The sequence below is a fragment of the Corvus cornix genome, chromosome 5 (assembly GCF_000738735.6).
Source record: "Corvus cornix cornix isolate S_Up_H32 chromosome 5, ASM73873v5, whole genome shotgun sequence".
Taxonomy (NCBI): Eukaryota; Metazoa; Chordata; class Aves; order Passeriformes; family Corvidae; genus Corvus; species Corvus cornix.
The window spans coordinates 5,849,170-5,872,105 of NC_046335.1; the positions used below are offsets into that span (position 1 = coordinate 5,849,170).

The following is a 22,936-nucleotide window of genomic DNA, read 5'->3' on the forward strand; positions in this document are numbered from 1 at the left end:
TCAAACACCCGGATTTCTTTTGGCAATTTCATGGAAGGGTCATAGGGCCATCTTTGGTGATGCAGCTCTGGTGGTTGTTAGATGGAAACTGGTGTTTTTTCATGGATGTGAATCTCATCGCCACCACACAGAATTTCTTGTCTCAGCAGCAGCAGCACAGCTGTAGAACACTCTTCTCTCCCCCTTGCTGCTCGTGCCTCTCTTTGTGTGCTAAATGCCAGACTGATCGTCTGGCTTTGTGGCTGGGCTTAAATGCAGGGGCCGGAAACCTTTAGTGGAACTTTATAAAGGTTGGTCTGGCTATTCCTTTAAAGAAAATAAAAATCAATGACTGCTCATGCTTTCAAGGCAAAATTAGCCACCAAAGCTACTCTTTTAGCACTGCCAATTAGAAGTTTTAGAAAAAAGCAGGTGTTCTGTCCTGCAGTTTGACAGCAGTCCCTGATCGAGGAAGGTCAAGAGGTACACCCTTGTCCTATTCTATCATTTTGGTCAGCAGTTTGCCACTGCTGGTACCTGGATGTATTTCATGGGAGCTGAAAAAGGGATGGAGCAGCTTCAGAGGGCTCCAAACAAGTAGCGCCAAGGGGTTGTGTGATGCCAATACCAGAAAGTTTATTTTTCTTCCAAAGGTCAGGGGTTGAGGCACGAATGCTGTGAAGGTCCTGCTGCCTTCGCCCTCTGCATCCTGCCAGAATGTGCTGAGTGCAGGTATGAGGTTGTGGTCCCTTGCCACCCTTCTTCTCCTTTGGTACCTGGCAGGAGACATCTGTGGCCCACGAGGATCCAACAAATAACAGGTCAAGGAGGAGGCAGGGCTGTGTTCAGAGGGTGCCCTGCTTTCCATTGGCACGTGGCCTGCTCTCTACAGATGGGAAATCGTGTAAGTATTAAGAGATTTGGTTTGATTAGCTAAAATCTCCTGTTGGCAGCACATTTCCAGTCCCTGGAGCCATGGAGATCAGACAGGTTGCCACGGCAACGCACAGTCTTCAGCGAGAGGTTTACTGTTGCGTCGTCCTTGGTCAATTGATGGAGCAGGGTTTATTTAGGTCTTTCAAAAAAACCCAAAGCTGCTGTCCAGCCTTTTGCTGTGATGAGTCATTGTGCCTTGGGTCAAATTGGTGAAACTAAGAGCAAGGTTTTGTGGATGAGGAAAATAAGTACATGAGAGCATAAAGGTCCCAATTAGATTCCCCTTTGAAGAGGTGAGAGCACTTCAGTTCTGAGTGGAGATGACTTATTCTTTTTATGCCCCCAAATAAGTGAAACAGCAACTGAGATCCTCCTTTCTTCCCCTTCTCCTCCCATTTCCTCCCTCTCCTCTAAAAAAATAGTTATTTTTATTCTCTAGAGGACTCTGTGCTCACTGTTTAATTCTTGACTCATATCGGAGGTCCTTGCTGTTTGACCTTTTATCGCTGCTTTGCTTGTTGCTCTCTGCTCTCTTCTCTGTTACAGAAGCCCTGGTAAATTCAGCTTATAAAAGCTTCCATTTCATTACATTATTCTTCCTTTTGTATCACCCAGGAGATGAAAAGCTCATCATGTCACCACTGTGGCTGTGGCATGTGCTGGAAGCCACTGTGTCTCTCGTTGCTTGTTCATTGATCTGGACCCCAAGTCAGGGAGTGCATGGGGACAGGGACATCTCTCACTGTGACTGTTCCCTGGATTTACTGACATAGCAGAAGTGTGCCAGTGGTGGGCACAGCCATCTCTGAAGTTTTGGAAGGGACCTGATTCAATGTTCTCACAAGCCAAGGAGGGAAATGTCATTGTGCTGAGTGCCAGGCCTTGATTTGCTAAGTTAGTAAAGGTTTCTGTTTTAAAGTAATTCTGGCAGTGATAGGAAAGACTCCAAGGTTACAAGGATAACAGGATCACAGGGAGATGAAGGTGGTTATATGAGAGACACCATCAGAGTGCCCTTTTTCTTTCTCTCACTGTTGAGATGAATGAGAGCTGTTTTCAGCAGTGGATGGTTCAGGGAGAAATCACTGTACAAGCAGGAATTGCAAAGAGTCACTGCATGGTTTAACATGGGGAGCCAGGCTGGCATTTTCTGAACATGCAGGTGCTGTTCTCTGGTGAGTGTGTACCTCAGCTGGTGTCATGTAGCATAGGGAGAAGAGAAGGAATTGAAAAATAACTCTAGACGCTGCTTGCTGTGAGAGAAATTCTGACCTCTATAATAATACCGAGGCATGAACTTCATAGACAGTGACTTGTATGTGAGAGGGAAAAATTTTAAAGGGTGGAGGAGCCTTTAAAAGTCTGCATTGACATCCTTATTTATTTGTCCTTTTTGAGAGGATGGCAGCTGATAGATGTGTCACTGTGATGCTGCACAGTTATCTTCTTTCCCTGTCTCAAAATACTGCATTAGTGATACCATGGCAACAAAGAAGTTGTCTTTAAGAAAAGGAAAAAAAAAAGCGTGACTTCAGTGTTCAAGAAAGGTGGCAGACTGACAGCCCTAGTCTTCCCTTTCTACCAGTAAGGCAGTGTTGGTGTCAGCTATGACAAAAGGTATCAGATTATGATCTCTGTGTTGTACCATGACTGAAAACACACCCGGGACACGATCAAAGACAAACCTACTCCAGGGAGTGCAAACTGAGAAAAGGTGCTCTTGTCGGACAATTAAATTCTGTTTTAAATTATAAACTTTCCTAAGAAATGCATCATCTTGAAAAAACTTTCCTAGACCCAGGTTGTGTCCTCTTTCAGGATGGAATTCCTCTCTGAGCTGTCTGTGAGAAAAAACAGCTGTCCCTTGCTGCTGTGGTACTTTTTCCAGAAGGTGGGTAGTCAAAGGATATCTTAAGAGGCAAGTTCAGATCTGTGTCCTGTTTGATTTATTTGCATTTGAGTACAGATCTCATCTCTAACATGACAGCCCTAAGCAGCAGGAGATTGACTTTTAGGGACTAGATCCTTTCATTTGATCTAGTTCAAGTTGTATTTATCATTATCACTACAGCCATTTTCTTGCTTTCCTATGTCTTAGGTAAAACCTTTGACCTCCAAGGTAGCTCATTGCTTTGTGTGATAGTTGGTTTTACAATGGAAAATAGTTCCACAGTGCAGAACCGAGAATTTTAGCAAAGCTCAGAGATTAGAGTGAATACTGAGAGGGAGAAGAAATGGCAGAGCAAACTCTTGAGTGTGAGGGTACCTCATAGATTGTGGGCTGGGAAGGTAGTTTTATACCTGGTTCTAATTTTTCTTCACTGGTCTGGAGAAGAACTGAGATGAACAGTTGTGAGGCTGCAGGTTTCACTTTGATTACCTCAGCTGTGGGCCCAGCTCTGGGAACAATCCCGGCAGGGACCTTGGGCCAGGAGGACCAAGGCCTGGATGGGTGCTGTCCCCATCAAATCTGTTCAGCCCTGACATGGAGGGGACCAGCTTTCAGCTCATGAATGACAATTCAAGTTGTGTGCTGCTCAAATTCTCAGTCTCCCTGGCCCTGTTAACTTCAATGAATTTTGAATACCGTGCTGAACTGGAGCCATTTTTATAGTTATTACTAAAACTGATGATGAACCTCTGGATGACCCTTGAAAGTGATCTCCACCAGACAGCATGAATGCTCCCTGTCCATCAGGACACATTTCTGCTCCCTTGTTCCATCTGTATTTGTGGTGTGTTTGCTTACAGACAGAGGAATAGGGAGAGAGCCAGGACTCTTCTGGATGCAGAATTTCAGGTGTCATTGTTTGCAGAGGCTGTGTACTTGCTGTGGACTTGAACTACTGCTCCACACTTGTTTAAAACACATCCACTAAAACTAATACTTCATCTTTTCTAGTTGAAAAATGCTTTTTGTTGAAGGCAGAATATTTCACAGAACCGTGTGTGCTCAGTTACAAATGTCATCAAGAGCACTGCTCAAGGCCAGAATGGGATTTTTGCTGCTGGGAAAAGAGTGCTGCCACAGGGTCGTACATAGCAAAATACAGAGCAGCCTTTGTAAGATGGAAAACCTGGCCTCAGGGAAAGCTTTTTTGAAATTGGGCTTATGGCTCTCACAGGTTGGCTGCTGGGTGCTTTGAGGTTTGCCCTCCCAGTATTTATGTCTTGGTCATTTATCTATAGCAGGTTCTAAGTGAAATCCAGACTGCATCCTGAGAATTCAATTCTGAGTCTGGCTCTTATGAGCAGGCTGAGAAAAATCAAATCTGCTACTACTGCTGGCCCCAATACAGGCTTCACAGTGAGCCAAGCTGAGCCCGAAGGGGAGAGGCTGCCCTCCTCTAGTCCTGCACCTTGGACATGATACTGGGTAAAGGAAAATGTGGGTTTAAGGGAGAATTTATCTCAGGCCTTCCTTTTCTAAGGGGAGTGCACTTGCTAAATGCCACTGCCTCTGTGTCTCCGTTTGTGCCTGATGGGCCTTCAATTCAGTGTGGCCTGAAGGTGTCAAGCACCTCTACTGGATTGTATCCCTAAGAGAATAAGGCTCTTGGGGAAAAAAAATGCCCATCCTGTGGTATTTATGTGACCCAGTGTGACTGAGGACAGATGCCTGAAGTCCCGTGACTGTCACCATGATGTCACCTCTAGGAAGGTGCTGTCGATGTTCTATTCGGTAGCCTCAGCTTTGGGGTGAAACATGAGGCAATTCTGAGCACTGAAATGCCTGTGTAGATGGATGTAACATTTCTTGATTGTTCTTTTGGGTCTAACTTCCACCCTTTTTGGGTTGTTCCTGTGCCACGGCTCCCGTTCTGTGGGGCAGTTTTGTTAGTGTTTCCCTGCTTCAGAGACTTGTTGGGGGGGGTAAATGCATTGAAACCTGCAAGGTGCTTGGGTGGCTCTGTGGGTGGTAGAAGAGAGGGAGATGAAGTTGCTTCACTGTCTTTGAGACCTTTGAAATAGTGTGCCTATGTCAGAGGCCATAAGAGCAGCTCAAATCTTTGAAGATGACCTGCAAAAACATCAGCAACAGCTATGAGTGGGGCCATTCCCCCACCCTTTGATCAGACAAAATTTGCAGTCAAAGTAAACAGAGGTATAGTCAGGTCATAAGTGCCTTTCAGGTCTTCATATTCCTTATATAAAAGGACTGGAGAACCTCCTCATTCTTGCTATCTGTAAATCAGCACATAAAAATAAAGTGTGTGAAACTGAGCCTCTGTGCAGGGCATGTCCTCCTGCCTTGGATGGGAATTTCACTTCTGCTACATCACTGGATATGGTCTGATTGCATTTCTGATAATGTATTTGTGGATCACCTTGAGGAGAAGAGGGGGAGTTATACAACTGTTCCCTCACAGTGCTGTTGGAAAGGGTCGGGCTTTGTCTCCTTTGAAATAGATAGCAGGAGAGAGCTGCAATCCTGTGAAAACACACATTTATTTCTGAAGTGTTTGTGTATTGTGTGTGTGGTGCACATGAATAGAAGTGCCACCTGTCCAAGGCTGATAAGGACGAGCAGTGGTCATGTTCTTTCAGTTTGCTGTGTGAAGAATCGGCTCCTACAGCTTCCCTCGGGCTGAGTTTATGAAATGCTGCATGCAAGGAGTCGCTTCACCCCTTGTGGCACTTTCTGAGTTTGCATAGGTGTGGATTTGTTGGAGATTTTGCTATAATGGATACAGTGTTAGCCGTGGCTTCTGAAAACCCTTTACCTTTTTCTTCTGTCTTGCTGTCTCAGAAAGATCCCATTAATTATCCTATTCCTGTAGGAGTCCACATATGGCACTGCTTTCCTTTATAACCTTGGCCTCTGCTTGTGAGTGGGCAAAGGGACAAGATTCTGATACCCACGTGCTTTGGGCACTGAACAGAGGAAGTGACTGAGAAAGCTGCTTGGTGTTTCCATCACACCCAGCAGGGAACTCCTCCTTGCAGTGGGGCTGCTGCCATCGTTCCATCCCACATAACTTCCCTTCAGTAGCTGCTGAGCCTTGCCAAGCACAAGGGTGGACTCCTGGGCCTTGCTTTGCTGTGACACTGCTGATAAGGATGAGGATATGTAGATATGCAAGTAGGTGGAAACTCTCTAATACATCATAATAGTAATAATAATAATGTACACTTGTACTGCCTTGCAGCTTTCGCTAGAACTTTTGCCCACGCACCAGCCTACTTGGTTCACAATGCAGTGTGCATGCTAGACAATTAGTGGCTGATAATGAAAAATGTCATGGGAACCAGCAGGAAAATCATAGCTTACTCCAAATATATAATGAAATGTAATTAGCACAGACAGCAAAACAGACAATTTATGGTTTCTTTTTATTTCATAATTAAAAAGTACCAGTAAACATTCCTTTTTCAGGGAGTTTGGTATCAAATGAAATTAAAGAACTATTGTCTGGAATAGTATTTTATGCAGAATTTAACCCTTGCACAGCAGAAGGTATTAAGGTCTTGCTGGTTGTAGACACTCCAAGTCAATCCACTGTGGAGCTTCTTGTGCTCATTCCCCTGGCCCTGGCCCGTTGGAAGAGGCCAGGTCTGGTAGCAGAATTGCTGTGAAACCTGCTACAAGCCAAAACCCAGCTGCATTCAATGCATGTAACAGTGTGGCCAACACACCTCCCTTGTTCTTCTGGATAGACTGACTCTCCCTGAAGTCATCTTGTTGTGTGAATGTGGCTTTGAGGAGAGGTTGGAGCAGGAGCAATGTAATGCCTTGTGTTCCCTGTGTCCTCTCACATTTCTTCTCTTGACCTCACTTCCATTTCTGATCTTCTCTTTTCTGCCTCGGGGCCCTTCACACTGCACCTCTAGTTTGTTCTTGAGCAGTGGACAAGGAGTGTGTGCAGTTGTGTGGCCTCAACCTGCCAGTAGCACAAACACCATTTCTTGCCTTGTGCTCCCAACCAGAGCAGCAGAATGAACGGACCCACTGTGGCACTGCACAAAGGTGTCTATGGCATTAATTTCTTGGCTTAAAAACGGGTAAATGGGGGAGGATCCTGGCTGAATGTTTATGTCCCAAAGCACGTGGTGCTCAGCACCTCCCAGGCTTTGGACCAAGAGTTGCATGCCTTAGTCTGTCACATATTCTTGCTCCAGTCACAACAGTCTGTCATCCATTAGTGTAAGGATGGACACTTCACCTGTGTGAAAAGTGACACATTCCAGAAATGCTGCAGCATAAGGGATGTGTGTGCATTTCTGCTACTTTTCTTCCTCAACCCACCTCTCAGGCCCAGACATCCACCACAAGCCAGAACAGAGCTCTGCTCCAAATCAGTTTTGCAGTCATTTCTCAGGTACAGCCTTAGCCTAGAGTTTCAAATCTGCAGAGAAAGGCCTTCAGCTGAGGGTTGGGAGGAGAGCTGGGAGGTGTGGCAAGGACTGTACACAGGTGCAGCACGTTCATGGCTCCCCTCCAGAGGGATTTGAGCTTCCAGCTGGAGCTAGGTGCAGTGTGTGAGACAGTGCTCAGATGCAAACTCAGCCCTCTCTTAGATGCTGTGGCAAAACTTTTGGTATCTGGCACAAATATTTTGGTTGAGAAAGAAGGAAACTTGTGCATAAAGCCACAGGACAGGATGCATGTACTCTGTTGCCTTGTGCTGCAGAAGTCCCAGGCACCTCCTCTCAGTTGGACAGAACATCTTCAGGAGAGAAGGGAGAGTTCCTTGGTGCTTCCAAGGAAGGGAGGTGAGGGATCTCAGCCTTTGTTGGAAGCTGGCTGATGGTCTTTTTCATACAGGAAGAGTCTGTGCAGTCCCTTCTTGCCTATGCTCCCAAAAACTCTGCCTCTGTGTGGACAGTTTTTAGTACTTGGCTTTGAAAACTTCCTCCTTCAAGTTGATGCTGCACCTTTGGTGAGCTCTGACAGGTGGTGACTTTTATATTTTGCCCCAAGGAGTAGGGGAAGCAGGAAAGGTTGTCCCAAGTCCTACGTCACTGAGCTACTGCTTTCTTGTTCCTCTGTATGTGACCAGGAGACAAGAATTACATGGGCAATAGCACTGTTGTGCCAGTCTGAGTTACTTCAGAGCAAGCAGGTGATCGTTTGTCTCCAAACTTTCCTTCAGGATGCCTGTCTAGTCAAAGATCTGCTTTTTCCTCTGGGATTTTGGAAGCTACTTTGAAAGTCTGTTGGGGAAAAGGGGCACTTTGAGGACTTTTTCTAGCTGGTGGTTGTGTAGTGTTTCATGGAATGTGTTGAATAATTTATATTTAAAAGTACTGGTGGCTTGCTTGTGCCCTGTCTGAGAAGGGGAAGCCCTGGTGTCTCCTTGGACTCAGAGATTTCTATGAAGTAAAACAAATTACAACAGTGGCGTCCTTGCTGCACACTTGTGTGCTGAGATGTGGTGATGCCACGTGTTTTATATGTAAGGTAGAGCATTATCCTTTTTCCTGCTTATTCTGTGCTCAAGAACAGGGCAAGCCAGTGATGGGACCCAGCCAGGCTTTTATGTATATTCTGGGGTTATAGCTGCTTTGATTTATACTCATCTCCTTTGATTTATCCTTGGCTCCAGCAGCTACTTAATGGTGACTTCAGCAGCTGAAAATAGCCAGAGTCAATGTCTCACTCAGCCACTCTCACATCCCCAGCCCTGCTCCCTGGACTGAGGTGTGAGGGGAAAATAGGCCTGAGATGTGACTGCCAAATTATCTAGGGAAGTTATAGCAGCACATTGCAGTGCTGGCTCAAGGACAGGTTGGATGGGACTCTCAACATCCTAGGAGAAGGTGTCCCTGTTCATATCAGGAGGATTGGAACTAAATGGTCTTTAAAGTCCCCAAACCACTCTGTGATTCTGTGAATTGTCTGTGGCCATGCAGAGCAGAGCAATGGAAGTGTAGGCTTCACCTTGTTGTCATTTGAGCTGCTGTGATTCAGTGCATATTTCTGTTCCTTCCTTAGGCTGGGGTGGGGAAGGGTCAGAGCCACCTCCAGAGTTTGTGTAACACATGTTCCTCTGGGTTCAGTCCCAACCACTCATTTGTTTTGCATGTGGGCTGCTGCTATGCACTGGTGATTTTTGTTTCAGTTGAGACATGTTGGCTTGTATTAATTTAAGTTTTTTAAATCCCCCAGACTGAAGTCATACAGTGCACTATCAGTAACTGGGGACAGTGTAGCTCTTCTAGCCCAAGTCTTTCGCTGAGTCAAGTCCTATAAATTCACAGTGGGATGTTCCACAGACAGGGCTGGCTCTGTTTACATCCTCTCATCCTGCTCATTTCATCTGTGAGCTGCAGCTTTGTAATCACAGGCATCCCTTGTATGCCACTGATGCTGCTGATATTTCATTTTTATGGGGTCTTTGACTTGAATTGAACAGCTGAACTTCACCCCTTCCTGGTGAAGTAATTACCAGAATAACCAGCCAATTTTTTTTGCAGATGACACTGAAAGTTTTTGACACGTGCGCCCTTTCCACCCACATCAAGTGATGTATGTAGTGTTTGTCCCTTGTTTTGGCATTTTGATATGTGTGAGAGAGGTGAAATGGCTTTAAAAGCTTTTTGCTGGCGCCTGTGGTTTGTTGCAGATCCAGTGGTACAGGCAGAACATGATAAATTGAAATCAGACTGTTTCTTTACAGTTTGACACAGGGATGTTGATGAACAGGGCTGGGACATCAGCTAGTGCAAAACCACTGTGCTCAAAACCCCTGTGGCTCAACCTGGCACAAAAGGAGCTAAACTGAATTACCTGAGCTGCAGGCTGGGGTTTTTTTTCCCCAGAAAATAATGGTAATTATGTAGTACGGTAATATACTTCTCACTTAAGGGTAAAGTAGCAGCTGAATGAGAATCATAGGCTATACATTAACCTGGTTCTTAGTAAATGTAATGAAGTTAGTGAGTACCATTATGTGTAATCTGATTGTTCTAAAGAAAATACATAAATTGCAAAGGAGGTTTTGGGGCCTTAATGACCCTCTCTTGGCCAGATCCTTATTGCAGTACAGAGGGAGAGTGTCTCTCCTGGAGCTGGTAGAATCCTGCATTTTACAGAAGTTTCTTAAAATCAGTTGGTGTCTTTCCTGTGTTGGGATTCATCACGTGACAGAAATTAAGGCCTTAATTGGAACCAAGTCTGTGTGATGTACATCCTTAGTAGACCAGTGTATTAAATGGATGTTGTATCCATTTAACACAAGTCCATGTTATGCTGGATTTCATTCCTATTTCTTCTGTGGAAAGGATGGGGAAGCAGAGCCATGGATACAGCTGTGCTTAAACCACATCTTTCCCGAGGCAGTTTTGCCTGGTTGTGCTGATGTTTTCTTTCTGACTTTCTGTTCTTAGTTACTCCTGAGGCTTCCGAGTTTTTGTCTGCAGCTGGAGTCTTCGTTATCCTCCCTGCAGTCCTCTTCCACTTCATCAACAGGAAGCTCTACTGTGAAGAGCTCCCATGCCTGGAACAACAAGGGCAAAGAAAACACTGCAAAGAGAAGTCCAGAGCTCATGAGGGCCTTGGTAAGTGTCACAGTATTACACTGCCTTTGATGTACAGAGTCTTCTGGAGGCTGTGATTGCTGGCAGGACAGACACAGGTCCATTTGCTGTTTCTCAGGTTGTTTGTGTGGAAAACAGTAGGGTTTTGGACAGTACCTCCCAAATTTGATCATAAGGATATGCAATTGCTACTGTGTTCCCATTATCTTTGTCGTCAGGAGTAATCTCTTGAAAAATGAAAGTCAACACTGGGGAAAGAAGCACACTCCCTGCTCTGTCTGTTGTGGGAGTGTTTTGTTTATCCAGTGAGTAGCAAAATGTGAGTGTTTCTGACCAACAACGGTGCCTTTCTACTCACAAAGGATATGCCTGTCCTGGTTTTCTTGTAGTATCTATTACACACTCCTTCACGTGTTTGTTGTGTTCTGGAAGCATTATCTCTTGGGTAAACCCACAAGTCCTGGAGCCAAAACAACTGGGAATTTTACTATGTCAGAAAAAAAAAATTAATTTTTCTCAACCATCAAAAATGCATCTGTTCTGGTAGTGGTGGCAACTGTGAGTTTGGTAATTTCTTTGTGTATTTGTTTGTAAATTTGCATGTCGTAAGTGTATAATCACTGAGATAATCAGCCAAGAAGAGGCCTCAGAAGCCTCCCAATTGAAAGGTCTGCTTTTCTATGATTCAGTCTTAAAGGTAATGGCAGAAGGACACAATCCCAAAGCATAGAGCTCATACAAGGCTGTTTTGTTGTTCATTTTGCCTTGTGCCTCAGCATGGCTGCTGCAAAGGACATGATCTGGTCATACTTTAGGACTCCAGGACTCATGGACAGTTGAAGGCTGGGAACTGTGGCAGGAACTCAGCGGGACCAATTCTTGCTAAATGCTTTAGTGAGCCAGGGACAGGCATGAAAAAGGTACAAGTACAAATGGTACTTGAAACGATTCCCACCCACGCCCCTCTCAACTGAAAGTCCTAACTTCAGTGTTTCTAAACAAAGACTATGGGGTTTTTTTAATAAGTTTCCCTCATCGATATTATTTTTAAGTCTTTTTCCCCTTCTCTTCGCCTCCCATCAAGTGGTGTAAAAATGTGGCTTTTATTTCAGTTTTTAAGATGACACATCTCCCAGGAGCGTGTGGGTGTTGACATTCTATGGAGCTGTCACAGGCTATCATGTAAACAAGTATTTGCAATGCTTTTTAAAATGTGAATTATTAATAAACAGAGTGGCTTGCTTTTTTTTTTTTGGTATTTGTTGCTTCCAGATTTTGAAGGACAAGAAATTGCTTCCCAGCTGACACTCTCAATGGCAATTTTCATTTCAGACTAAATCTCGTGTCTGAGTGATAAACCTTTGAAAACATGGGCTTATAATGGAAACACTAATTCAACTTTAACTACAGCTGTGCTGTGCAAGAAAAATACCATATACATTAATGAGGTGCTAAATCTGATACGGCAGAGGAATGTGTTGTAATCATTAATTACAATGGAAGCTTAAAGCTGGAGTCTGCTTTTTCCGTTCAAATAAAATTGGCTTGGCGAGTTGGAGCTGAGAGTTATTTAAAAATACCACCTCTATATTTAGTTTAAATTTCACCGTGGCGTCTTGGTACTTGTAAAGTCAATATGGAATCTGTGTGTAGGAAATGCCAGTGCTTTTAAAGGACAGCAGCATGAGGGAATATATTAAAACCTGGGCTAACACAGTGTGTCATATGGCGAATGTAGAAACCTGGAGGCTGAGCTCGGGCAGGGAAGCCAGGGAAGGCTGTTTCCAGCATGGTGAGGGAGCTCTCCCAAGAAGAGTGTTGACAAGCAAGAGTTTGCTTCAAATTCGGAATTTGGCTTTGCTGGGTAGGAAGGAACAGGATGGGGAGCGTTTGCAACATGAAATTTGTTGGTTAGCATTCAATTTTCCTCTTTTCAACTTTTTTCTGGTGAGTTGTGTGTGTTGCAAGGAGATCTTGATTCCAATACTCTGGTATTCAACATGCAGCCCACTAATGGTTGTTCTTCCCAGTTCTAAGCTCTCAAACTGGGGAAAGCTTTTTGATTCTCCACCTCTGCAATTAGGAATGCTTAGAACATATCTATCTAAATAGGAGAGAAGGCATTTTGCATGACTCAAAACATCTGCAATAGGATGAACCCCCACATACAACAGCACAGATAAATGAACGTGGGCCTGGGAAGGGGTGTATGGGTTTCAATGCATAAGCTGCTCCTCTTGCCCTTGGATCCAGTTGAGTTTCGAGTTATCTACCAATGAAGAAGAGAGTTGGTAGAGAAACATGAGCAAATCTGTCTACTTTGCAGGTATGCAGGGTGACATTTAGAAAATGTACTGTAAAATGTCAGAGACTCCTTGTTGTTGTTGTTTTTGCTTTCCTGTATAGAGCCTGTCTGCAGAACAAGGGAAGTGACAGAATGAAATAGGTGTTCCCATCATCATGGCTCTAGGATACATCTGCCTGGTTTGTTCCTGATTTAATTTTAATTGCACAGTTTGTGTCTCTATGAAGGGACAAAGATAAGGAAAAGATCATTGTGGAAATGAAGATTTCATTGAAAAATCTTTTAGGAGACTTCAGGACAAAGACTCTTAATTACTGGGACAGAATGGATTGCAGATTTTTGGTGCTTTAGCATTCTGTGGATCCTGTTCTAGACTGGTTTGTTGACCTTAGAGATGAGCCCATCTCTTGAGCAGGGATGTGCTGCCCTGGTTGCTTCTCACGCAGCTGTGGGAGTCCCTTCACTGGGAGTGCTGGAGCTCATCTGGGTACAGCCAACCTGTATTTAGGATGTACTTGGCACTGCAGGGGAGAGCTCAGAGCAGGCTGCAAAGGTAGAGAAGCTGGTAAGCACATAGCTGGTAGGAAGGTAGCACAGACCATATCAAGCTTGCTTGGCTGTGCCCCGGCATGTGCAGAAGGAAGAGGTGGTGGCGTGAAGCAGTCCTGGTCTTTCTGGAGTGATGTAGAGCCTTAATATAGATCAGGTGTAGAATTCCTTAGGGAGGGAAAGATTGACTGCCACGCCTTTAGAACCAGCTGGAGTGGTTCTTCACAGCACTGGTGATCTTTCAGGCCCTGGGAGAGTGTGTACGGGAGATTGCCCCTTGAATCATCTCTCCACACAAGGAAGGAGGACCTTCCCTTGAGCAGAGGCTTGAGAGAAGTCAGTGAGGTCTCATGTGAGACCATTTGATGTTGTGAAGTTTTGGTGTCCCTGTCTGTAGAGTGGATTTTGGGATCAAGAGGAGGTGATGTTCCTGTGCATGGTGTTTATAGTGTTGGGGAGCCCTTTGCTTCAAAAGTTCATGGGTGAAGTGAATGTCACAGGTACACGTGACAGTGCTGGGCAAACCTTTGTGTGAAGAGCTATGACCAACCATATGATTCAGTGCTGTGGCTCAAGAAAGTGAAGGGTCCTCTTTGTTCTACACCGTAATCTTTTCATAATGATGTAACCTGAGACTGGGAAGGAAATTGTAGCTTAGTACGCTGTGCTTTACATGAAAATATTCCAGTTGTGCCTTACCTTGAACACTTGTTAAAGATGTACTCTTGATATGTGAAAACAGCATAAATATGATGGGGCTTGAAGGGAAGATTTCTTTTTCATTATTCCTTCTGTTTTATCAGCCTCAAGAGCACTTTCATTTCATGTTCTCAAGCTGTTCTGCACAGCCACTGTTCCAGCCTCTGGGGCTAGCTGCACACTTAAAATAAATAAATGGAGATGCAGTTCTTATATAAACCACTCATCTCCCATAGCTGGGGCTTTAAGGAAAGCATCAACACCTATAACACTCACCAAGGGCTGGAATGTTAGCAGTGCTGCCTGGGCGCTGCCTTTCATTGTCAGTGCTGCCCTGGGCCCGGGCGGGCCCTGGGGACCCATCACATGCAGTGAGTGGGACTGTCATATGCAGCAGAGGCAGAGATTCATGTTTAGAAACAAGAAATGTGGGTGAGTGTGACAGCACCAGTCTGGCTTCCTCCTAAGCAGTGGAAAACCCAGGGGTGTACTTCTCCAAAGGAGTACAACTGTGGTTGGTCCTTTTGACGCTGATGCTGAGTACCCAGTATCTCCACTGTCCTCAGCAAGGGAAGACTGAAAGCGGGCCTGAGGTTATTCCTGTCACCCAGCTGAGGTATGTAGCTAAGATTCCTTGACCAACCAGTGGCAGGAAGGAGAGAAGCTTGTGAAAGGGAAGTTTCTCAGTGCCCAAATGAAGCCTCTCTTCTAAATTGCTTTTTCTCTCAACTGCTTCAATAGAGGCACGTAGGAAGTGTGACTGGCCATGGGACAGCGTGATTGCTGCCACTGATGCCTGCCCTAGATGTTGGAGAGCTTGGTTTGCCACAAGGCTGAGTTTAATGAAGGAGTAGCTGAGGGAGCTGTTCCTAAGTCAGTAGGGACAGCTGCCTGCTCAGATCTCTATCTCCAAATTCCTTTAAATGCTTTGAGTCTAGGTCTAGTTTTCCCAGTGACCCCTCAGCCTCCCAGGATTTCTGGCTGGACTGGTGGTTGACTTAGAAGTGAGAGGAGATGGGAGCTACAGGCTCAGCCACGTGTGCACACAAAGATGGATCACCAGGAATCATCCACTGCATTTTTGTCTCCCAAACAGCTCTGTCTGCACTGCTCGGTGGTGGTCCGCACAGAGCAATTCCCACAGGCTCTGCAAGGATGGAGTGTGTGCGTGGGGGAAGGAGTAACAGGAACTGGGTGACTCCTCTAAATGTTTCTAAAATATCTTCATTTTGTTAAACAGCTAGACATGCTCTCCCACTGCTAATTTCCATGCAAGTAATTGCTCTGATTGACCCTGGTTTGTTCACTTGCTGCAGACTGGGTAGCACAATTGCAGGCAGGGTGGAGTCTATGGAGTCTGCTCTAGGGAACAGCTTGACAGCACAGGTGGGTGGGTTCGAGTGGTGGTGTAAATTGGTGTTTCTCCAGCCTTTTGAACTTGTGATTTGCTTTTGGCTCTTCTGTCTTCATGCAAGCTGGCAAATGGCAGCAGCTCAATTACAGAATGTGCTGTAATTTCTGACTGCAGGTTTCTTCTTTCATTCCCCTAATCCAGTAATTACAGATGTTTCTCGCTCTTTTAGCCTGAGAGAGAACAGTTGCCTCTACTAACACCACTTTTCTAATACTCCAATGATTTGTGAATTTCTTTTTGCCCTTTATGTAACCCTCGGCTGGAGAAGTATAAATGAAGTTATTCATTGCTGCTTTTTGTACAACCACTTGGCATGGAACAGTTAAGGGCTTTTTTGTGCCTCTGGTGACAAGTGGCTCTTTAAATGCAAAGGGCTTTATTTTGATTTGGAGGATGTGACTGCCTTCAGTGGAGCGACTCTGGATTTAACACCAGTGCCAAGTCAGAATCTGGCTCGCCTGAATATCCAAACCAAATATTATGGCCAAGGAGGTGTAGACATTTTCTCTCTCCTGAAAATCCCCCCAGGTTTAGTATTAATATTTTGATGGCAATAATATCTATCTGTGCTTTCACATATCCTCTGCTTTCTGGGTGCCCTGGACTTACATGAGATGAACACACCTCTGATTTCAGTAGTTCTTACAGCCTAGGCAAAAACAAAGGTGTGAAGAGGTCAGCATAAGAAATCATCATCAGCTCCTCAGCCCCATTGCTGTTGGAGCTTCTGAGCACAATATTTGAATGCTGGTCTTCCAGGAACTTTTTTTTTTTTTCTTGAATTTGTCATCATGTACTCTGTATGATGGAGAGACCTGTTTTTTTTGAAAAAGGCTCCACAATTTTGAACGATAAATGTCACATTTGCATAATTCCTTTTTTTCTTCTACCTCTTTCCTCTTCTTCCCATCCCACTGAAGCCGTGAGGATTAGTAATTGTTGCCATTGTTATTGACAAAAGGAGTGCAGGAAAAAAGGGATGAAAAGAAAGGAGGAGACAACATGGGGCTAAATATCCTGATCAAAACCACTTTTGTCATTTGGGTATCAATTTTTACAACTAATTTGGCACAGCATCACTAGCGAGCTGCCTGCAAAGACATGAGATGATTTGGGAGTGAGAAATAAGTCTGCAGGCTTCCTGTGCGTGGGCTGAGCCCCGTGCAGCCGGGTACATTGCTGTCTGCCTGAGCTCATCTTTGTTTTCTCTTCACCATTCTGGGGCTTGCAGGACCAATGCTCTGCAGCAGTGGCTTTATTACTGTGTTGATTTGTAACCCATGAACGTTTCCAATGAGATGTGTCTAATTTATTGGCATCAACCATTAGATTTTCCTTGAATGCCCTGGAGTTTCTGATTCACCAGCTGAAAACTATTATCACAGAGCACATAATCACTTGGAAAGTGCCTCTGTCTTCTCTTCTGTGTGTTAAATTCAACCACTTAAATAGCATTTTTATAGCACATAGGCCAAAAAGTTACCAGATGTTCTGTACTTCTGTTTTGTTTTTACCTTGTGGAAGTTTGGTCAGTAGTAACGCTCACAACTGATGTGAACCTTGGGCACTGTCTGTGAACTTACCTCACAACACTTCTGCAGGAGGCTCCAACCCCCTGAACAGCTTCAAGTGCACAGGCTGGGCTTGGCACTGTGACAGTTTCAGCTGGAAATACATTTTCATCATAGTAATGTTTGGTGAGAGTGCAAGGGCTTTGCTAGCATCTTGTTAGATACAATTCTGGCAACTGCAAGAGGAGCAAAGAGTCCAGATTGTTCCCAGAACTAGGATAGAGGATTTCTTGGCCCAGTGTTGCTGCTGCCTGCCTTCATCTGAGTACATTTCTAACCTCCTCTCTGCTATTTTAAATGTGTGCTAATTGGATTCTAGTCTGAAATGAGGATCAGGCTCATTACAGTTTTCAGTAGCTCAAAAAATCTTACCCCTTCAAGCCTTCCTTATTTCCCCCTTCCATGAAAAGCAAAATGGCCTTACCTTTTGCACAGATCCTTGATGTTCTGGGCATCAGCTCAGATTCACACCTTGTTTTAGGATTTTTCCCCCTAAACTTGGAGCAGAGCTTCATGCTGGGTCAATCACACTGCTCTTCTTTGATGTCCACACAAATAAAGCTCCTGTTAATGGATATGATCCATTTTCAACCTGTGTTCTGCCTGTAAGGGAGGGGTTTGGTAGAAAACTATTCCAAGGGCCGCACAAAAAGTGACTGAAGAAAAGGAAGTTTGTGCCTACACTCTGCAACAGAGTGAATAAGGAAAATATTAAGAAATGCACACCTGATGTCACTTTTTTTAGGAACCTATGTATCAAGAAGATTGAAAGACACTTTGGTAATATTATAAACTTCTGCATTGGGGTAGTGTTTGAAATTCTGGTAATAGTCTACTTTTTTTAGCAATACAGTAATTGCACCTCTCAATGGGAATGCTACTCAGGAATAATGATCCTATCAAGACAAGGGAATATAGATTGTAGTAAAGGTTATGATGGCTTCTGTGAGAGGCTTAGCATTGATCCTTTTAGCTATCTGATTTTCCAGGAGAGGAAAAAAACCCCTAACAACTTCGAGTTTAGCATGTGATTTGGTGTGAAAATTCTTAAGGGTGGTTTCAGAAGATGGAACTTGAAGTGAATTTGCTAAACTGCTTCTTTCCTCTCTCTTGTTTGATGAATACTTTTAAAAAGAAATGGGTTTCTTTTTATTTCCCACACATTTTATGCTTTTCTCTGTTCTTTTAGTTTTTTTCTTCTAATGCAAGTCAAAACTGTTAGAGAAATCAAAAGTAAAAATCCGTTATGTTGAAAAGGCCATGTTGTGAAATATATCATAAACACGCTGTTAGAGCAGTGTCTCCTAATTAATGGAGAGAGCTCCTGGGAAACAGCAAGCCTGTAACACAGCTCAGCCCTCTTTGATCCTCTGGTGCGTTTGTAAAATTGTTGCCCGCCTAAACTTGTCTGCAGCTTGTTACACATTTTATCCATCTGCTGCAAGTACAAAATTAAACCATTTATAATTCAACTGAACTCCAGTTGTTCAGCATATCAGTGACTGTGGAGTCTTCAGTAAGAGGGAGAGGATGGTAGGAGAAGCAAAGCAAAGGTGAAACAGAGTCAGGCACCCTGGAAAAGACATTGTTTTTGCATGTAGGGATTATGTAGGCACTGGGTTGCAAGTTGCACATGGGAGTTGCAGGTGTTACTGCAAAGTGGTTCAGATTTTTCTGGTGAAATACACATCAGTGTCTGTCTATTGTCTATAAACTGAAATCAAACCACTTGTTGGAGTTCTTAGGATTCAATCCAGGCAATGTCCAGATCTTGGGTAGAGTTGTGGATGTGTGTACATGTGTGTGTTATATTTTTCCCCAGACTACAGGCAACTGCTTGGTATATGAAAGTTCATGTTCAAGTTCTATCTACTGCTTCAGATGACTGAGTGACCACATCCAAGCTCTGCAGGTGGTTGTAGGTCACTGCTTTACTTCCCTTACTAAAGCAAAATCCTGCCTTGAAAACTCCCTCCATCCTTATGGTTGTGGTACCAACCTCCCTGTGATGTTTGCCTGAGTGCGGTGTAGCCAGCCACAGCATCCAGAAGTGGGATAGCACTGTTGGACAAATCAGGTGTTAGCTTCAAAATCTAATAACAAGAGGAGCTAATTATTTCCTATGCAAATATCACAAGGCTATGTTCTGTTGATTTTTAGAACAGATCAGCACTTCATTTCAGCACCCATATATTTTACCTCCATTGGTTAGCCATCACTCCTGGATGTCTGCATCCCTCTGAGGGCTACTGCTGTCATGGATCTTGCTGCTGAGACAGAGGGAGAGCACTGTGAAGTTCTCCTTTCATCAAAAATGAGAGGTTCATTTGCTCTTGCCTGTAAATAAATGACAGGTTAAAATTGTATCCAGTATCTAGCACTTACCCACCAGAGTTTATTTCCCTCCAAGCCTGGGAGAATCTCACTGTTACAAGTACCATCTCCTACCAGTGATTTCTCTGGTGCTGTGATTTACCAGTAATCTGCATCTTGTTGAAAATGGGTTGTTTGAAGCATTTAATCTCTTCTGGTCTATGAGAAAATCAGTTGCACAAAGCAGAGAGGCTTTGCCCAGGGCAGGGTTGGAAAGAGGAGAATCAGTGAAGGGAACAGCTCACCTGGGAAGCGAGTGTCTGGCACTGTCTGTTCCTTGCCAAAGATTTAATGTGTGGCAGGGAGCTTTATCTGAGTCCCAGGGGCTGAGCTGAGGGCTGGAGGCTGCCAGATGGATGCTGGAACAGTGTGTGCCCTGAGCCCAGGGAGTTTGTGACAGCTACAGCTTTTAAAATGCCTTTGGTAACCAGCATTCATTTACTGCCCTTGTTAGGACTGCAATTCTTAGCACACTGAAGCTGACAATAAACCTGTTGGAAGTGTCTGCAGTATAAATCAACATCACTGAACCAAATTATTTGGCACAGGGTTTTTTTTAAGGTAAAGTCCTCTTAAGTCACTGATCTCATGTCTAAAATAGCTGCTCACCAAGCAAAGTGGGATCTTTCTAGTTTGTGCTCCATTTAAAGATCCACAACACTGATATTCCCACTACATTTCTCTGGAGATCATTTCATAAGGTAATGCACATTGCTGCTGAGCTTATTTTCTTGCAGTTACACTGTATTCATCCTTTTATACTTTGATTGCTTTCAGACCTCTCAATTCAGCAAGACATTGGTATTAATTTTTGAATCTTCTTTTTAGTTGTCTTTTAGACTAAAATCTGCACCTATTTAATTCTTTCTTCCTAAACCCATCATCCTATTTGTAGGTTTCTCCTTCTCAGAGCTCCTAAAAGAATATCTGTCTTGTGATGATGTGGGAAGATGTATACTGGGCAAAAAGGCATGTTAACTTTCTGCAAGTTATGTTTTTATTTAGAGTTTAGATGAATTTTGAGAAAGCATCATCTCGAGATAACACCAGTGCTTTTGTTAACTTGCTTCTGTTCCCAGTAATTTCATATCCATAATATTCCACCTCCTCTGTTCAGCTTTTTTTTTGTCATTTCTGTGAATGGCAAAATGACTCTGGGTTGTGGGCAGAGAGAGTTTCTTCACAGCCTTTCTGCAGCAAAGCATTTGAGATGGTTGTCTGCCATGGGCTGCTACTGCAAGCTTTAGGCCTGTCATTTTCATTATTCAAAACACAATTCTCCCCAAATTCTCCTCCTTTCAGTTTTCTCACCTGGTCATACTAATGCTAAGGATGTGATAGAAATTTGGGCCAGGAGGTTATCTGAGATTTTTGATTGCAGATTTTTTTGTACCTTTTTTCCCCCAGGTCTGTTGACAGCTGTAACCAGAATGTGTGCACTTCAAAAAGGTACTTGTGTTCCAAGGTTCTGGTTCTTATTTTTATCTAAGGTTTAACAATCGAATAAAAGCTTTCCAGATCTCTGCAGGAATATGTGCAATTTGTCCATCATTTCTGGATTTCTGGTGGTATTCTCAACGGGTAAAAGTGCTTTTTCCATTTTCCCCTCTCGGTTCTAGACATCTTACATAGATAGTGTGTCGACAGGTGTTGATGGACAAGCAATTTACAGTAATTTCTTATGGTGCTTATTCTGTAGCTCCCTGAATTATAAGTGACATGCTGGCAAAGCTGAACAACTGATCACCAGACACCGGCATAGTGTTAAACATGGCTTCTGAGGCTGCTCAGAATTTCCTCCAGCCACTGTCTTCTTGGATGTCTCAAATATACGAAGCGATCCAACAAGCAGGAGACTCCATATCTGCCTCACTGCTGAATTTGAGTGGAGTGGGTCATAAGCCAGAAGAAGAGAGGACCCAGGACTTGGAGAATAATGGAGGCGTTTATGAGGATTATTCTGAGGAATCAGATGATGAACGAGACCTGGACCTCTGGGATGAGGAATATTTCTATCCTAGAGAAGACGGTTACATTGGAAGCCCTGATCTGGCTTCACAAAACCTCCCTCATGGCTCTGACTTGGGTCCACAGAGGAAAAAACGGGTTAAAAATACCAGCACTTCACCAGAGCAGTGCGTTGAAAGCTCCAGGTCTTTGACAGCCAATGGATCCTACTGGACCAGCGAAGATCTCCAGCCTCTTGATCGGCTTCCTCCCATCGCTGAGGAAGAAGGTGAGCCCTCTTTGAGGATGGGAGGTCATGAGCACAGCCTCAGCTTGGGTGGCTCCTTAAACGGTGCTAATGGCAAGGCACGCTGTGCAGGTAAGCAGCTGGCACGCGCCCTGACTGCATTATCCAGACCTTTCTTTTCGGCTGTTGATTTGATTTAGTTGCTAATCTGCTCATTATGTTCTGTATTCTCTCTGTTTCCCACAGCTAAAATAAAACTCCCCAAATCCCAAAGAAAAATCTAACCTTTCCAATTCTTCCCTTGTTTGTGAGACTAATCTCATTGAAAGAAGTGGAGATCTCCAGGGTGAAATGCTGTGTATTAGAAGGCAATCAGGCCCTGTTGCTGTAGCAAGGGGTGTTTTACTTCCCTCCCTTTTTAGTTTCTGGTAGTAGGACCCTTCAAAGGGAATGTTTAGCCTTAAGCCTTTGCTTTGAGAACCATCTGCCTTTGCGTCACTATATATATATATATATATATATGTATATATATATATATCTTTAATAGCAATCTCAAACCTTGTTTCTCTGTGCCAGGAACCTCAAGATGTTACTGTGCCATGTGCTGTGAAATGCTGTACTAAAAAGCCAGCCATATCTCATGATTTTATGGATGAAAGGCTCCCAAATCGCTTTCCTCCCCTCCCACCACCCCAACAGGCTTTTCAAAGAAGACTGAAGAAGACAGCAGGCAGGAGATTATGAGAAGGAGAACTGAGTTTGATATTTTCAGTTTTAAATAGGCCTAACTATGATTTCTGATCTTTAAATGACAGCAAGAGTGTTTTCAGGATATTGAGCCCAGGACTGAGTTTCAGCCACGTGACTTGTGCCCACTCAGTGTCACCACAAGTGTGGCTGGAGGTTTCCTGGGTCACAGAGGTCTGGTGGAGACATATGTCCTGACTACACCCAGGGAAAGCTGCAGTCCTGCTGACATCCTTGGGTCTTGCTGGGATAAAGCTGCTCTTTACAAACATCCTAGGAGTGGGGATAAGGGTGGAAAGAGGATGGGGGAGGGGACTGGGTTCTACAATATGGAGCAGATGAAGAACTTAAGAATCACTGAGGATCTACAGAATTTGGCTTCAAATATCTAAAAGGGTTTTTTTTGTTTTGTTTAAGCAGGTGGTAGATGCTCTTGAAAATGTGTGTTTTATTATGACCAGGAGCTTTTCATCACTCTTGGCTTCTAGGGAAGTCTTACGTATTTTCTGTGCAGACTGTGGAAGATCAGCTGGTTTGTTTTTGTATTTCACAGGAATATCAGACTGAGAGGGCATAAGCCTTAGACGGTGTTCTTTAATGACTGGAAAATTAGCTCTTTTCTTTATTGCCATTTCTCACTCTGTTATAGCCAGGGAGTAAATAATTTAAAAGTGCTTTTGGTCTTGTTG

General features: G+C 44.0%; 1 protein-coding gene across 7 annotated transcripts in view; it reads left to right on the plus strand.

Annotated features, from left to right (window-relative positions):
• Positions 1-22,936, plus strand: part of SYT16 (synaptotagmin 16) — a 102,321-nt gene that overhangs the window by 38,049 nt on the left and 41,336 nt on the right. For 3 of the 7 annotated variants that reach the window (XM_039552916.1, XM_039552913.1, XM_039552917.1), the window contains one exon: positions 10,246-10,416. Coding sequence is in view for 4 of the 7 variants with exons in the window: in XM_039552913.1 (XP_039408847.1) it covers positions 10,246-10,416 (171 nt within the window). In the remaining 3 variants the exon portion in view is untranslated. Of the gene's footprint in view, positions 1-10,245; positions 10,417-20,713; positions 20,756-21,005; positions 21,633-22,936 lie in introns of those variants that run through there. The other 4 variants (XM_019284280.3, XM_010396305.3, XM_010396312.3 and 1 more) reach the window with 4 other exon arrangements.